At 52.1% G+C, this 16,456-nt stretch overlaps 1 protein-coding gene across 1 annotated transcript; it reads left to right on the top strand.

Annotated features, from left to right (window-relative positions):
* Positions 1-222: 222 nt before the first annotated feature.
* P3h3 (prolyl 3-hydroxylase 3) lies at positions 223-15,947 on the top strand. The gene is made up of 15 exons (XM_057781694.1): positions 223-1,229; positions 2,133-2,285; positions 2,884-3,082; positions 3,170-3,301; positions 3,711-3,847; positions 5,039-5,128; positions 6,313-6,365; positions 6,463-6,530; positions 6,698-6,822; positions 11,633-11,734; positions 12,039-12,189; positions 12,348-12,465; positions 12,578-12,653; positions 15,156-15,296; positions 15,462-15,947. Exons 1-15 carry the CDS (start codon positions 255-257, stop codon positions 15,618-15,620), a joined length of 2,679 nt encoding a protein of 892 aa, XP_057637677.1. The 5' UTR covers positions 223-254; the 3' UTR covers positions 15,621-15,947.
* Positions 15,948-16,456: the final 509 nt, after the last annotated feature.

Consider the following 16,456-nt stretch of genomic DNA (forward strand, 5'->3'; position numbering starts at 1 on the left):
CCTGGTCTCCAGCGTCTGTGGTGGCAAAGGGTACTGTCGGGGGTTTGGAGGAGGAACGGTGGCTCATAGAGGACAAGATGGAGAAAGGGCAGGGGAAAGAGGCACAGAAGGAGGTCGTTCAACGTGCAGACAGGAGGGACGGACTCGGGGCATGTGACGCTGGGGTGGGGCCCTGGACACTGGAGTGTGCTAGTTTGAAATGCAAAGGATCTGTGTGCAGATTAGTAGAAGAGTTCAATCCTCTTCTCCCCTAAATGCGCCCGGGTGCGCACTTGCTGGGTGAAAAGTTTGGGGGCCAGAATGGAGTCCCAAGCCCGGAGTCATCCCCTTCCACGATGCCTTCCAAAGATCCTTTGATGGGCTGGCAGAAGTGTGGGTTAGATACACGTGTGAGGGGCGTCCACAGTTCTTTTCCAGGACCCAAGGATAAATGGGAACAAAATTATCCCCACACCACAGGCCTCCCAGATCCCCCATTTCACCCTCCTGTCTCCATTTTTCCTTTTTTTAGCCACACTAGACCCATTTGTCCCTCTGAATTCTCACTCGGTCTCACTTTGGTTTTCCCAGTGGCAGGCCTAGGCCCAGCAGGCTTCTTTGGCTTCACTTACTCTTTCTCTTTTCCTCTCCCTCCTCCTCTCCATCTTTCCTTCCTTCTCCTCCCCCTGACCCCCCTCCTTCTCCCTCCCTCCGGGCTCGCATTTCCCTTCGGCAGTGGGCCGGCGGCTCTGGGCACCATGCTCCGGCTCCTGCGGTTGCTGCTGTTGCTGCTGCTGCCTCCCCCAGGGTCCCCTGAGCCTTCCGAGCCCCCGGGCCTGGCCTCATTGTCGCCGGGGGCGCCTCCCCAGGCCCCTGACTTGCTCTTCGCGGACGGGCTGCGAGCCTACTCTGCCGGGGCTTGGGCACCCGCGGTGGCGCTGCTGCGAGAGGCGCTGCGGAGCCGGGAGGCGCTGGGCCGCGCGCGGCGGGACTGCGGGGCGAGCTGTGCGGCCCAGCCTGACGCCGAGCTTCCCGGCAAGCTCCTTGGCGCCCCGCAGTCTGCCTCCGGGCCCCGGGCCTGGGAGCCGCTGCTCCTGCGAGCCACGCTCCGTCGCGCCGAGTGCCTGACCCAATGCGCCGAGCGCAGGCTGGGCCCGGGGGGCACAGCGCGACTCCGCATGGGGAGCGTGCTGCGGGATGCCTTCCGCCGACGGGAGCCTTACAACTACCTGCAGAGGGCCTACTACCAGGTGCGGGAGCCCCCGAGGGTGCTACCCCCAAGCCAAGGGAATGTCTTACTTGGAGCTGACCAGGAGAGGGCAGGATGCTCAGCATTCGGACTCAGGGGTGGAGTCGTGGGGGGCGTATAACGGGCTTCTACACTTGAGTGGGTACCATCAAAACGGTGGCAGAACTTGTGATGGTCGCAGAGGTAGGACCAAAAGAGAGGTCAAGCCGGAGTGAAGAGGAATGGGAGTAGGTCGAACGCGGAAGGAGGGCTCCGCAGTTTTATTTTAGCAGATCTCAGTGAGTGAATGCAGCCCCTTCCTAAGTATGAAAAGCAGATGGTGAGGGCCCAAACCAGGCACAGCAGGATAGGAAGTGTGTGTGTGTGTGTGTGTGTGTGTGTGTGTGATGTTCAGGAGTGGGAGTCTGTCAACCTTGTCTCGGGACAGGGCGAACCTTCGGAAAGACTGAATGAGGGAGGTTAGGTTTGGAGAAGGAAGCATGGTTGGGGCTGGAATCTGACTCTGTGGCAGGAGACAGCAAACAGCTACCAGGATGACAGTGAATGCCTACGTGGCTGGAGGCGGGAGGGGCTCTAGTTACACACACCTCAGCTCAGGGTCCTAGAGGCCTGCAGATTCTGGTCACTCAAGGTCTTCTGCACAGCCCCATCTATTTCGGCGGCCATTCACTTCATTGTCTCCCAAACCGAGGCTCTGAGGGCCTCTGCCCATGGCCCACCCACGCCAAAGCTTTCAGACGGCCTTTTCTTCCTGTACCAGAGTTCTGGGAAAACCACCTTCTGGCTTCCGAGGGATTCGGTGGTTCCTACCTGGGACAAAGGCTGGTGAGGGGACATTGGTCTGAACTCCCTTCCCCACACACACACTCCTTGGCTCTGATGTCTCATCCCTTTGGCTCCTCAGTTGAAGAAGTTGGACCTGGCAGCTTCTGCAGCACACACCTTCTTTGTGGCAAACCCAACACACTTGCAGATGCGGGAAGACATGGCTAAGTACAGAAGAATGTCTGGGATCCGCCCCCAGAGCTTCCAGGACCTGGTGACACCCCACTACTGGGTGAGCCTCTCAGTGCTGACTGACAGCTGCCAACTCTAACCATCTGCAGCTATGGCATCAGGAGATCTGGTACTGTTTCTCAGTGGCCCTGGGTGAAGAGTCTTTCACTAACTTTTCTGTGGCCACTAAAGTATGTGCTGTTCCAATGTTCTAATTCTGAGGCCACACTGTTCTTCCTCCGGGTCCATGCAGCAGGACGGGGATTAACCGCTAAGCCATCTCTCTAGCCATTCTCTCTCTCTCTCTCTCTCTCTCTCTCTCTCTCTCTCTCTCTCTCTCTCTCTCTCTCTCTCTCGGACAGGGTTTATCTGTGTAGCCCTGGCTGACCTCGAACTCACAGAGATCCACTTGCCTCTGCCTTCCAAATAAGGGCGTGCGCTACCACTGCCCAGCCTATCTTTCTTTTTGAAACAGGGTCTGACTGTGTAGCTCTAGCTGTCCTGGAACCCACTATGTCAACCAGGCTGGCCTCAAAGTCCATGAGATCCAATCGTCTCTGCCTCCTGTGTGCCAGGATTAAAAGCATACCACCATGCCCTTCGACCTCCCAATCTCATTAATACCCCACCACCACCCATCTTGCTCCCTTTCCCCACAGGCAGCCTATGACACTGGCCTGGAGCTACTGGGGCAGCAGGAGGTGGCGCTGGCACTGCCCAAGCTGGAGGACGCCCTCCAGGGGAGCCTGACCCATGTGGAGAACTGTCGTGCAGGCTGTGAGGGACCTGAGGAACAGCAGGTGTCTGAAGAGGAGGTGGAAGAAGGGAGCCAGGGGGGCCTGTATGAAGCCATTGCAGGTGAGGGGCTGGACAGTGTGCTGCGGGAGAGCACGGATGCCAGGGGAGGAGCATGCACGGCCTCTGGCTCATTTGTCTTCTCTGCAGGACACTGGATCCGGGTCCTGCAGTGCCGGCAGCATTGTGTGGCAGATACAGCCACCCGTCCTGGTCGCGACTTCCCTGTCCCCGACTTCATTCCCAACCAGCTGAGACGACTGCATGAAGCCTATGCTCAGGGTCAGCCTGGGAAGGATGAACCCTGGGAGTGAAGATGTGTCTCTGCTGCCATTCTGAGCCCTATCTGTCCCTCCTTCTTCCCACCCTACTCTGCATTGAGAGTTTCACTGTCGGGGGCTATGGGGACCAACGCGTCAGCATGGAGTCCTCTGGCACCATGTGCGGAGCTCAGGAGATGGGTCACTGGGCTCCTTCAGCCCTCCTTGCTTCTCATCTTCCTTTATTTCCTCCCCTCTTGCTCTTCTTTGGGCTCTGCCATTGAGGGTATGTTTGAGGATGCTTTCGGAAGTGGGTTCATCTCCCAGTCGGGCTGGGGCTTCTTGGTGTTGGCAGCCTTTCTGGTGACCTTCGGCTTTCTTTGTTCTGTTGTGTTTGCTGCTGTTCCCTTCCCGCGGCCCTCCATCTCCAGTGGGGAACGTGTCTAAGGCCATGGAAAGTATCCTGAGTGTCCTGCTCTTCTACCCAGAGGATGAGGCTGCCAAAAAGGCTCTGAACCAGTACCAAACTCAGCTGGGAGAGCCAAGACCTGGCCTGGGACCACGAGAGGTAATCCCTCACCCATGCTCACTGATAGGTAGGGCTTGGAGCAAGCCAAACACCCAGGAGTGTACTTTATTCTTGCTTCTTTATTTTATTTGATTTTTTATTTGTTTATAATTATTTGTTTATTTTATTTTATTGCATGTGTGCTCTATATATGTGCTCTTACAGGTCAGAAGAGAGCATGGATCTGGGCGTGGTGGCACACGTCTTTAATCTCAGCAAGTCGGAAGTTAGAGGTAGGCGGATCTCTGTGAGTTTAAAGCCAGCCTGGTCTACAGAGTGAGTTCTAGGACAGCCAGGGATATATAGTGAAACCCTATCTCAAAACAAACAAACATGAACGACAACAATGAAAAAGAGGGTATGGGATAGGATGGAATGAAGATCCCTGGAATGGAGTTAGGACGGTTGTGAGCCACCACATGGGTGCTGAGAACTGAACCTGGGTCCTCTGCAAGATCAACAAGTGTTCTTAACTACGGAACCATCTCTCCAACCCAAATTTATCTTTTTTTTTTTTTTTTTTTTTTTTTTTTTTTTTTGAGATAGGGTCTCAATGTGTAGCTCTGGCTGGTCTGGAACTCTAATAGACCAGGCTGTCCTGGAGCTCACAGTGATCTGCCTGCTCTGCCTCCTGAGTCCTGGGATTTAAAGTGTACAAACCACACTCAGCTCATTCTGGCTTATTACCCAAGCTCTTTAGCCACCGAAAGGACACCCAAGTCTAGGTTCTGACTTCTGCCTCAGATCCCTGCCCCCTACCCACTCGGGAGTCTATCCAGCACTATTCTTTTCCCTTAGTCTCATGTCTGCCTGTCTGTGGGCGTGAATGTTCACACACACACGTGTGCACATGTCCACACATAGAGAGTCTCTCAGGTCCTCTCTTACACACACACACACACACACACACACACACACACAGTCTCTCAGGTCCTCTCTTACGCACGCACACACACACACACACAGTCTCTCAGGTCCTCTCTTACACACACACACACACACACACACACACACAGTCTCTCAGGTCCTCTATTACTCTGAGCCCAGACACTCTGAAAGGTGAAGCATCCGTCAGACTTGGTGGTTGGATCTCAAGAGCTTGCAAACGTCCCCTCGGCCCCGGGCTGGCCTGTTCTCCAGCTTTCCCTTCTTCTCTCCTTATGTCTCCATTCTCCTGTCTACCCTGCTCAGGACATCCAGCGCTTCATCCTGCGATCTCTCGGGGAGAAGAGACAACTCTATTATGCCATGGAACACCTGGGCACCAGCTTCAAGGACCCGGTAAGGAGTTGTGCTCCTCTCCCCAGGGTGAGGCACAGTGATGCTGGATGTTCACATGCCACTGCAGTCAGCAGCAGTGTCCACTTGCCCACAGCCCTGCAGACTTACAGAACTCTGGCATCTCAGGTTCCCAGGAACCTGAACGGTGTGCGTACAGTTAAAAAGGTCATGGGATCACGCATGGCTAAGAAGCAGGCTCTCTGCCACAAATACCCTTATTTGCCTGTTTGCCCTTATCCCAGTTTCTTGACCTGTAAACTGTAAAGATCACACATGTTCCACAGTCCTGTTGTTGAAGCTATGCCATCTGATTAAAAAAAAAAAAAGTACAGAAAGCATCATTGCTCCTGAATCCATTACCCTCCTTTAGTCACGAGCCCAAGTCCAGTCCCAACATTATGGAGCCAGTACTTAGCATAGTGCAGTAATTTTTATTGACTTGTTGAGGACCTGGATGACTTAGTGATGAGCTTGCCCAGTACACATAAATGCCCAGGGTTCTAGCTTCAGCATTGCAGACAGGCAGGAAGGAAGGGAGGGAGGGAGGGAGGGAGGGAGGGAGGGAGGGAAGGAAGGAAGAAAGGAAGGAAGAAAACTATTTTGGACCCGAAGTTCTTTGTTGGAGGAGCGAATGGGGCTGTCCTCACATTTGATGGGTCTTCAGCTGTTGTCCTGACCTTTCCGTAGTAGGTGTCAACAGTACATTGATAGCCCAGTAGTCTCCAGACTTTGTCTAATGTCCCCTGGGGAGTCAAATCTGCCTCACAGAGAGCTGCTGGATAAAAGTGAGGGCTGTAAAGATGGCCTAAACCCTACTCTGCCACTTACGAGGGTGTGAAGTCCACCCTACTCTTCGACCTTCCTGTGTCTCAGAACCCTCCCCTGGAAAGGAGCACGTCAGAACTACCTGTTCCGTCAGAATTTATGAACTATTACAAACTCTAATCCACAAAATCTCACTGCAAGTACAAAGCTTTTAGCACTTGGCAAACAGTAAGCGTGATGGAAGTCATTGTTTATTACAGCCTGGTCTAGAACTCAAGGCACTGAACACTATCATCTGTGAGGTGACCCTGGCATGGGTCCAGGCCTTTTTCAGTTTGCCTTCCTCTCTGGAAGATTCTAAAGTCAGGAACCCCAGGAGCTAGGCACGAGGGTGATGGCCCTGTTCTTGACGCTCACAGGATTCTTGGACCCCGGTAGCTCTCATCCCCGAAGCTCTGAGAGAGAAGCTCAGGTAGGTGGTGGCCTGTGGTGGGGGCCAGTTGGCCCAGGCTGGGAGGTGGCAGGATGGGTCTGCGCTGTGACAACTGAGTATGTCTCTCACCCCTGAGAGAGGATCAAGAGAAGAGGCCTTGGGACCAGGAGCCTCCACAGTCCAAGTCCTTGCCTTACTGGAAGGGTGAGTTCCTTAGTATGTGAGCAGTTAGGGGGCAAGAACTGGGAGCGGGGGTGAAGAGGTAGAAAGGCAGGGTGGGGAACATCAGGAGGCAGAAGTGAGGGCCTGGAATCTGCCAGCTACTGCCTTCATATGAGCACTGGTGAGCTCTGCCGCCCTTTTCCCTGTAGATGTCCTTCTCCTGGAGGGTGTGACCCTCACCCAAGATGCCCAGCAGCTGAACGGGTCGGAGCGAGCCGTGTTGGATGGACTGCTAACTCCAGCCGAGTGTGGGGTTCTACTGCAGCTGGCCAAGGTATGATAGTGTGCGGTTCAGCCACCTGGCTAGGGACCTCAGCTTTAGCCACCTGCTCCTTGTTCTTGGCCTGTGTCTACCTAGTGTTCTGTCTGCCTTAAGTTTCTCTCTCTCTCTCTAAGATTTATTTATTGTTATGTGCACTGGTGTTTTGCCTGCATGTATGTCTGGGTGAGAGTACCGGATCCCCTGGAGCCAGAGATACAGACAGTAGTGAGCTGCCATGTGAGTGCTGGGAATTGAACCCGGGTCCTCTAGAAGGTCAGGCAATGTTCTTAACCACTGAGTCATCTCTCCAGCCTCATCAAGTTTCTCCTAATGTCTGTGTTTTATCTCAACTGTGGAAAAGTTCTTTTTTTTTCCTCTTTTTATTTATTATGATTTTTGTATAAACATGATGAGTTTATTCATGATACACTCTTCATATTATCTCACTTAAAGTCAATAGCTAATAAAGTCTAGTTTAAGTTACACACATGAAAACAAAGCCTCCCAATTTTAGAGATCGTCTTCCTGTGGAATGTCCTTTTAGCATTTTTAGTGTCAGTTCTGGGTGAGACGGGGTGGCCTCTTCTGGTGTCAGTAGCAATCTTCTTGCCCTGATCCTGTTCTGTTAACTAGCTCTTACATCTTAAATTAACCCATTTCTATTGTTCTGTATTTTACCATGAGGTTTGTGACTTGTTACCTCACATCTTGCTTCCATGGCTACTGGCATCTCCCTGACTCTGCCTTCTTTCTGTCTCTCTGCTTGGATTTCCCACCTGGCTCTATTCTGCCTGGCTATTGGCCAAATCAGCTTCTTTATTAACCAATGAGAGTAATACATATTTACAGTGTACAAAGATTGTTCCACAGCATCCTTCCTGTTTTCATTTTGAGACAGGGTCTCATGCTGTAGGCCAGGCTGGCCTTGAGTTCAGAGTCCACTTGCTTCTGCTTTTTGAGTGCTAGGATTAAAGGCGTGAGCTACCAAACCCATTCCTTCTTTGTAGTTTCCTGGAGCACTTTCTCAGAGAATATGTTTCTGCTTCCAGTGACCATATTCGAGACAAATATCTAAATTGTTCTTAACTTAATAAGGTCGTAGGGCCTCTTTCCTACCCCTGTTAGCTTCAATCCCATATCTGTGTTGGGAGCTGCCATCCAAAAGATCCTATCTAAAAGACTGGGACTTTCCACGGGCATCATTTGCTAGTTCTATGAATATGGATGGACCTTGGACTGCTAATGCCCACAGAGGACTGCAGCAGCTTCCGGAGCTCCCAAAATGGTCCAGGGTGCACAGCCCGGAGCGCCCTCAGCAGCAGTACAGGCGCCATATTCCTCTACTTCCTTGTCCTCTTAATTTAGCTGATATAGATAGCATGAGTGCTCTTATTTGAGACTGGGACTTGCTTTATTGCCCAGGCTGACCTTAAAATCAGGATCCTTCTATCAGTATCCCACCTAAACCTTGGAATGACAAGCCTTGCAGGTATATGTCACCATGTCTGGCCAGGGTGGATATGCTTTACAAAGAATAGGAAGAAAAGACAGAATGAAAGCACACAGACATGGGTGTATGCGCACAGAAGGTTCCTTGGTTACCTGAGAATTCAGATGGCGCCCAGGCTTCCTTTCCCAGGCATTTCATCCTCTCCTAGCTTGTGCTGAATGCCCCACACTCACATGCTGAGGCTGAGGCTGTCATCTCAGGAGACTTCACTCCTGGCTCGGAGTCATTCCCTCCATATTCATGGAGCACCTGCTGTCAACTAGAAGTGGCTAGATCCCGGGGTGGGGGGGTGGGGGCGGCAGATGAGCAAAGACTGCCCTTTAGAGTTATGTAATAAGGAGGGAAACCAACATGGAGACAGAATTGGAGCAGGTGGGAAGTTCTGTAAAGAAGTGCGTACTATCTAAACAGAAGCACCGGCAATGCCGAGTCCTAAGTGGCTTTTCAGAGAGCTGATACTCCGGTCTCGCTGTGGTTTGCAGTGCTGGGGGTGGGGCAGAGTTGTCAAGCCCAGGCTATTGCACACTACCAGGCACTTTGCCACCCTCGGCTCCTTATGTCAGCCTTACCCATTTGTTGTCCTCCTAGCTGCTGGGAAGGCTTAGGAGGGAGGATTGCTTGGGATCGAGTTTGAAGCCAGCCTGGGCAACATAAAGAGATCCACCCCATCACAAAGGAGAGAGGGAAAGAGAGAGAGAGAGAGAGAGAGAGAGAGAGAGAGAGAGAGAGCAGAGAAGGAGAAGACAAAGAGGAGGGGCTAGAGAGATAGTTCTATGAGATGGTCAGGAGCACTGACTGCTCTTCCAGAGGACCAGGGTTCGATTCCTACCACATGACAGCTCACAACCATCTGTAACTCCAGTTCCAGACGATCTGAAACCCAGACATACATGCAGGCAAAACACCAATACAAATAAAAAACATGATAATAAAAACTTAAAGAAAAGAAGGAATAACAAAGTGCTTTCTAGGAACTGCAGGAAAACATGGGTTAAAAGTGTATGCCAATTTAAATAAACAGTTAACCTGTTTGTTTATTTAAATGTCTGAGTTAGTTCCCCATGTGTAAACTGGGATTTATCATGTTTCTATCTTGGTGTTTTCCTGATAAATAAATTAGAATACTGTGAAGCCTTTAGTAAAGAAAGCGCCCAGGAAGCTGAGCAGCTGCATTCTGCTGCTCTTTATCAAGAGGGGTTATGGGTAAGAGGGAGAGAGTTTGAGTGATGGCCTATGGAGAGAGGGCCTTCTGTTCCCTCCCCGGTAGCCTCGGCTTTACTGGTAGACGGTGGACAGTGGCTGATGCATTTCAGCGGTTTCCTTCAGAGTGTAGACAATCCAATGTGGCATCCTGTAGACTCAGGAGCCCCCTCTAGTGGCAGTCTCTAGAAGAGACTGTGGCCTTAGGTTCTGGTTGTATTCAAGGGAATGAGGAGAGCCTGGGGGAACATATGAGACAGACAAGGAACACTAAGGAATAAAAGTTAGAAAAGCTAAGAACTTAGTCTGCAGGAGATAAATTAGAAGACGACACCAGGGGTAACCTCAACATTAAGATGGCATTCTGTTTCTTTTCTATTTTTTTTTTTTGTTGTTGTTGTTGTTTTGTTTTTTTTCGAGACAGCGTTTCTCTGTAGCTTTGGTGCCTGTCCCGGAACTAGCTCTTATAGATCAGGCTGGCCTCGAACTCCCAGAGATCCGCCTGCCTCTGCCTCCCGAGTGCTGGGATTAAAGGCGTGCGCCACCACTGCCCGGCTCTTTTCTATTTTTGTTTTGGTTTTTCGAGACAGGGTTTCTCTGTGTAGCTTTGGAGCCCATCCTGAAACTCGCTCTGTAGACCAAGCTGAGCTTGAACTCACAGAGATCCACCTGCCTCTGCCTCCCGAGTGCTGGGGTTAAAGGCGTGCGCCACCACCTGGCTTTGTTTTTGTTTTGTTTTGTTTGGGGGTTGTCTTTCCATTTCTTAACGCAGTCTGGCCACAGGACCTTCGCATTGGTTTCCATTTCATATATTCCAGTGGCATCTCTGCGACATTTGGTTTCAATCCAGATGTCACCTCTTTAAGGAGCTGTGAATGAACACACTTCGTAAAATCGTAACCCCGCTTTAATTTTCTTCATACCACTTATCACCATCTGAATTGGTTTTTCTATCGATTTGTTATCTTAAAACACAAACCCTAGGGGCTGAGGAGGTATCTTATTTGGTGGAGGGCTTCCCCAACATGCACAAAGCCCTGGACTTGATCTCTAGCACCGCATAAACCGGGTGTGGTGGCACAGTCTGTAACCAGCACTTAGGAGACTGAGGCAGGAGGATCAGGACTTCAAAAATCATTCTCAGCTACATAGCAAGTTTAAGGCCAGCCTGGGCTACATGAGACACCATCTCAAAAGGCTAACAGTCAATGCATGTAAACAGATAGTTTGTGTATAGCCAGCTCATGGTGGAGACTGCTTAGCCTTGGTTAGCCCCTAGGTTTGATCCCAGCACTGCCAAAGAAGACGAGGTAGAGGTAGGAGCTAGACCACTTGGTGACTAGGTGGACTCTCGGGGGTGAGGTTTGTATGTAGGGATAGAGAGTGGGACTTACAGAGACTCAACAAGTCGGCTAGAGAGTGAATGTCTGCGGGGCATGGTGGTTCATTCACTTCTATGACCCCAGCACTTGGGAAGTTGAGGCAGGAAAACTGCTGCAAACGAGGCCAAACTAGGCCACATATTGATTTCCAGGCCAATCTTGGCTACAGAATGATACCCTGTCTCAAAAGAAAAAAAAATCTCATAGATAGACATCCAGACCAGGGGAGAGCCAAGGAGAGATGAGTCACAGGAGGCAGTTGGGTAATAGGGATCCAGCATCAGAGGCAATAGAATCAGGGAGCCCAGAGATTCTCCAAAATAAATAAATAATGGCCTGTCAGACTTCCTGTTAGGGTCCTGCTTGCAGAAGGACCCCATCTCCCTGGGAAAGGGTGACCCAGTACTTCCTCCCCTGGACCCCAGCTCTGTCACTCTTACCATCTCAAGGTCCCTTCTTCCCCACCGTGGGATGCTCTCCGGGTAATGTCCACATAGTCCCCATGGGAAGTAGCAGTTCAGGGCTTTTTTGAGAATGACAGATCAGAAAAACAGGCCAAGAACCATTTTCTGGGAAAGGGCCATAGCTCAGGAAAAAGTCACAAGGGAATTCTGGAAGTTCCTAGTCAGCTCTGGGGACTGAGAAGGTGAGAAGGAGAGCCTGGGAGCCCTGGGAGCCCCGTGGTAGCGAGGTGTGCCAGGAATGCCTGACCAGAAACCTTCCCATTTAGGATGCAGCTGAGGCTGGAGCCAGGTCTGGCTATCGTGGCCGCCGCTCCCCTCATAGTCCTCACGAACGCTTTGAGGGGCTCACAGTGCTCAAGGCTGCTCAGGTAAGAAAGAGGAGGCACTCTGGCCTGGTCTGACACCCAGGACTTGGGAAGAGGGGCTGTGTCGGGAGGCTGGATTCCAGGCCTGGGCTCCTCTGGAGGAATTCTCTGGGGACCTAGATCAGTGCATGCTTGGTCCATCGTTGAGAAAGGGTGTATCGGTGACCTGGAGTCTTGGTGTTGTCATGGATTTACTGGAAGGAGATATTTGGGCTACCGGACAGACGGTAGACGCACGTGGGACGGTAGAGTCAGAGACACAGGTGCTAATGCTAGACCTACTTTTCCCATCTCTCCCTGTCTGCAGCTGGCCCGGGCTGGGACTGTGGGCAGGCCAGGTGCTAAGTTGCTTCTGGAGGTGAGCGAGCGAGTGCGGGCCTTGACTCAGGCTTACTTCTCCCCAGAGCGGCCACTGCATCTTTCCTTCACCCACCTGGTGTGCCGAACTGCCATAGAAGGTAACCTTCAGGGAACCCCATCTCTGTATAGAGCCCCCTGCTGGCCTACTGGGGACAGGGAGCTTCTCCATTTGTCACCCCAGGAGCTCCAGGCACGGGCCCACCAGGAGGCCCATGGTCGGGACCCTGATTTAGTCACTCTATCGGTTACATCCTAGGTGAGCAGGAGCAGCGCATGGACCTGAGTCACCCGGTCCACGCAGACAACTGTGTCCTGGACCCTGACACTGGTGAATGCTGGCGGGAGCCCCCAGCCTACACCTATCGAGACTACAGGTGGGTAGCCTCTCTGGGGACTGGCAGGTAGGCACACAAGGCCCAAAGGCTGTCTTGGCAGGCCTGGGTCTGGGTGGGGCTCTCACTGCCTCCTGTCTTCTCTGCTTTCCAGTGGGCTCCTCTACCTCAATGATGATTTCAAGGGAGGCGACTTGTTCTTCACACAGCCCAACGCCCTCACTGTCACGGTAGGGGGTTGGGGCAGAGGGCCCAGCTGTGGGGTCAGGATTCAAAACAGAAGCTCTCAGAGGCAAATGCAGGGAAATGGATGGGGCCACCTTAACCCTGTCCCTTCCAGCCTCTCTAGCCCTGCTGGCCACTGAACCACATTCAAGGCTTTCCGCAGAGGTTTATTGAACCTTGCAGGAGATCTCTAAATGGTCCCCCACCCCGCCTTGGCGGTTGGCCTTGCCTCCTCAGGGTGTCTGAGCACAGCCAGGCATAGGATACACACTTGTAGTCCCAGCTGTTGAGGAAGCTGAGGTTGGAGGAGCGATTAAATCCAGGACATCAAGGCCAATCTGGACAATTTATCAAGATACCTTGTAAAAAACACAAACAAACAAACAAACAAACCAGGGGCCAGCGAGGTGGCACAGTGGGTGAAGTGCTCACCCCCAAGCCTGGCAGCCTGAGTTTGCTCTCCAGAACTGACATGGTGGAAGGAGAACCAGCTTCACATGTTGCACTCTGACCTCCACAATATGCTGCACTGTTCACCCTCTCCCAATAAACATAATAAAGACTTAGAACAAAACCAGAACAAGGAAGGGCTGGAGAGAGGGCTGGGGCGGGGGGGGGGGAGGGGGGGTTAAGAGCACCAGGCTGCTCTTCCAGAGGACCTGGTGTGGTGGCTCACAGCCACCTCTAACTCCAGTCTTAGGCATCTGACACCCTCTCTGGCCTCTGTAGGCACCAGGAACACATGGTACAGACATGCACATGGAGATGAGCATGCGCATAAAGTACAATTATAAAATATATTAAAAATAAAACCGTCTGAGGACTTAGCCCTTCCTCCCCCATGGCCAGGCAGCAATGGCGCTAGCTAGTAGCACAGGCTACACAGGCAAAGACAGGTCCCTCAGCCTAGACTTCACACTGGGGTTCCTAACTAAGGGTGATAGTAATAGTACCGATCCTTATGGACATTATTCCTATTATTATCATTATTATAAACAGGGGCTTGCTACATAGCCCAGATTAGCCTTGAATTGACAATGCAGCTAGCCCTGGCTGCTCCTGAACTTAAAGTAATCCTCCTGTCATGGCCTTCCGGGTGCTGAGATTATAGACATGCACCACCCCAAGTGGTTGACTTTTGTTTTTGGAGATAAGGACTAATTGTGTAGACCTGGCTGGCCTGGAACTCACACGTAGACCAGGCTGGCTTTGAACCACAGAGATCTGCCTGTTTCAGCCTCTCGAGTGCTGGGATAAAGGCATGTGCCACCTTGCCTGGCTTTGCACACACATACTGTGTGGAGTGCAGGTGTGTGCACCTGCCACGGTGCACATGTGGAGATCAGAACACAACTTCAGGTGTCACCCTCACCCCCTGCCTCTCCCTCACATCTGGGCATGGGGCGCTGGGATTCACCTCCAGTATTTCATCTGGCTTTTGTGTGGGCACTGGAGACCCGAACTCAGATCCTTACGCTTGCACAGCAAGCTCTTTACCCACTGAGTCATCTCTCCAGCACTATGAGAAGTAATTTTTAAAAAATATTTTATGTGTGCATCTGTGTGTGAATGTGCAAGGGGTGGGTGAGGGTGCGTGCCACATACAGCTCATGTGTAGAGAACAGAGGACAACTTGTAGGAGTTGATTCTCTCCTTCCACTATGTATGTTCACACGTGTTCACCATGTGTGTTCACACGTGTGAACATACGTGCTCAGGTTGTTGGGCTTGGTGGCAAGCACCTTTACACCCTGAACCATTTCTCTGACCCTATAAAAAGTAATTTATACAATATGCTTAAAAGAATGAGCCAGTGCCTTGTATTAATAAACAATTAATGAGGGCTGGAGAGATGGCTCAGAGGTTAAGGGCACTGACTGCTCTTCAGGAGGTCGTGAGTTCAATTCTCAGCAACCACATGGTGGCTCCCAACCATCTGTAATGAGATCTGGTGAGATCTGGTGCCCTCTTCTGCAAGCAGAACACTGTACATGTAATAAATAAATAAATCTTTAAAAAAAAAACAATTAATGAATGCTAGGTGTTGCCATTCTCCTAGTCCTTGATCGTGGAGACTTCTATACCTGGGCCTAGAAGTGGGAAGAAGAGGAGCAGGCATGGTAGTATATACACCTGTAACCCGATCGTTAAGGAGTTAGGCCAGCCTGTGCTACCCAGAGGCATAAACACAGAGGAACAATCGCCTTCTCTGTACTCATGTACAGTCTAGGATTTTCCAGGAGGAAATGCATCTAAGATCCTTGTCACCTTCCGTCCCATCTGGGGCTGCTCCGGGGCCCTCGGATTGCTTCACTCCAGGCTTATGGGGTTAGGCAGGAGAGGTCGGGATCCAGGACAGAGAACCCCCAGGAGGCACCTGCCCCCTTTGGCTTCCGTCTCCTCCGGCACCCCAGTCTTGCATTTTTCCTTCCTGAGTCAAAGCCAGTCCCTGAATGAGGATGTGAGGAGTAACAGACACGAAGTCTGAGGCTGTGTCCCCCCCTCAGGCTCAGGTTCGCCCTCGATGTGGGCGCCTCGTGGCCTTCAGCTCAGGTGGTGAGAATCCCCATGGTGTGTGGGCTGTGACGCGGGGACGGCGCTGTGCCCTAGCACTGTGGCACACGTGGGCACCTGAGCACAGGGAACAGGTAAGGAGGTTTGGGGTAGGAAGATGTGAAGGGCGGGTGGGTGGAAGGTCAGGTCACTACGGGAGTCTGTGCAGGAGTGGGGCTCACAGTGAAGCCCTTGGGTGGCTGAGATGACCCAGGGAAGGTGGCCACAAAGGACTGAACCATAGTTTTAATCCCCCCCAGGAGTGGACAGAAGCCAAAGAGCTGCTGCGGGAGGAGGAAGAGGAGGAGGAAGAGGAGGAAATTCTCAGCAGAGATCCTTCCCCAGAACCCCCAAGTCATAAGCTTCAGCGGGTCCAAGACAAAGCTGAGAAGCTACTCAGGGTCCGAGAGGAACTCTGACTGCTGAGCCAGCTTCAGCTTGTGAGTGAACCGATGAGAAGGCCCCGTGTGACGTCAGGGACAGCGCAGCAGGCCCTGTCTCTTCAGTCGATCATCCTGGGGACCTATGAGGGCCACCAAACCCTGGACTCACAAACTTACTACACAGACTTAGCCTAGAGCCCACCAGGCCTGGAAGCCAAGTCTGGCCCCATCTGAGGACGAACAAAGACCATTATGCCTCCCTGAAAGGCATGGCAAGGATTGAAGGCTAACTGCTTCTAATACGGAAGACACAGAGGAGACTATCCCATCCTCCCCCAACCTGTGCAATAAAGAACATGAAAATTCTCCAACCAGGGCCTGGTCTGGCTTATCCCAGCTTCTCTAGTTGCTGGAGGTGGGGGTGGTCAGGGCTGGTCTGGGAGGAGACAGGTGGTGTCTTTGGGCCTCCCAGAGGCGGAGCCAGGAGAGCCTGAGATTTGTCAGGGAAATCTCAGCCACCTGCTGCCTCATGCAAATAGACCCACGTGCCCCATCACCACCACCACCGCAGCTGCTCCTTGGGCTCCAAGGTTAAGCCCTGTTATCTCTCTCTCCCTGAGTAAGGGTGAGAGGGTAGCCTTATTCCTCGGCTCCGATCTTCACAGTCCAGCAAGACCCCAGGAGTAATGTGGACAAGCATGAAGACAGACCCCCATCCTAGGAGCAGGATACAGGGTTCCCTTCTCTTTATAGTCCTTTCTTTGCCTGAAAGGCAGGGGCACATCGGCCCAGAGTCCCCCTGAATCTCCTGTCAGCTCCCCCGGCTAGGATCAGGCCCAGGGGCAGCTGGCTGGGGCTTGTGGAGAAAAGGA

Source organism: Chionomys nivalis, chromosome 1 (assembly GCF_950005125.1).
Source record: "Chionomys nivalis chromosome 1, mChiNiv1.1, whole genome shotgun sequence".
In the NCBI taxonomy this organism is placed as follows: domain Eukaryota; kingdom Metazoa; phylum Chordata; class Mammalia; order Rodentia; family Cricetidae; genus Chionomys; species Chionomys nivalis.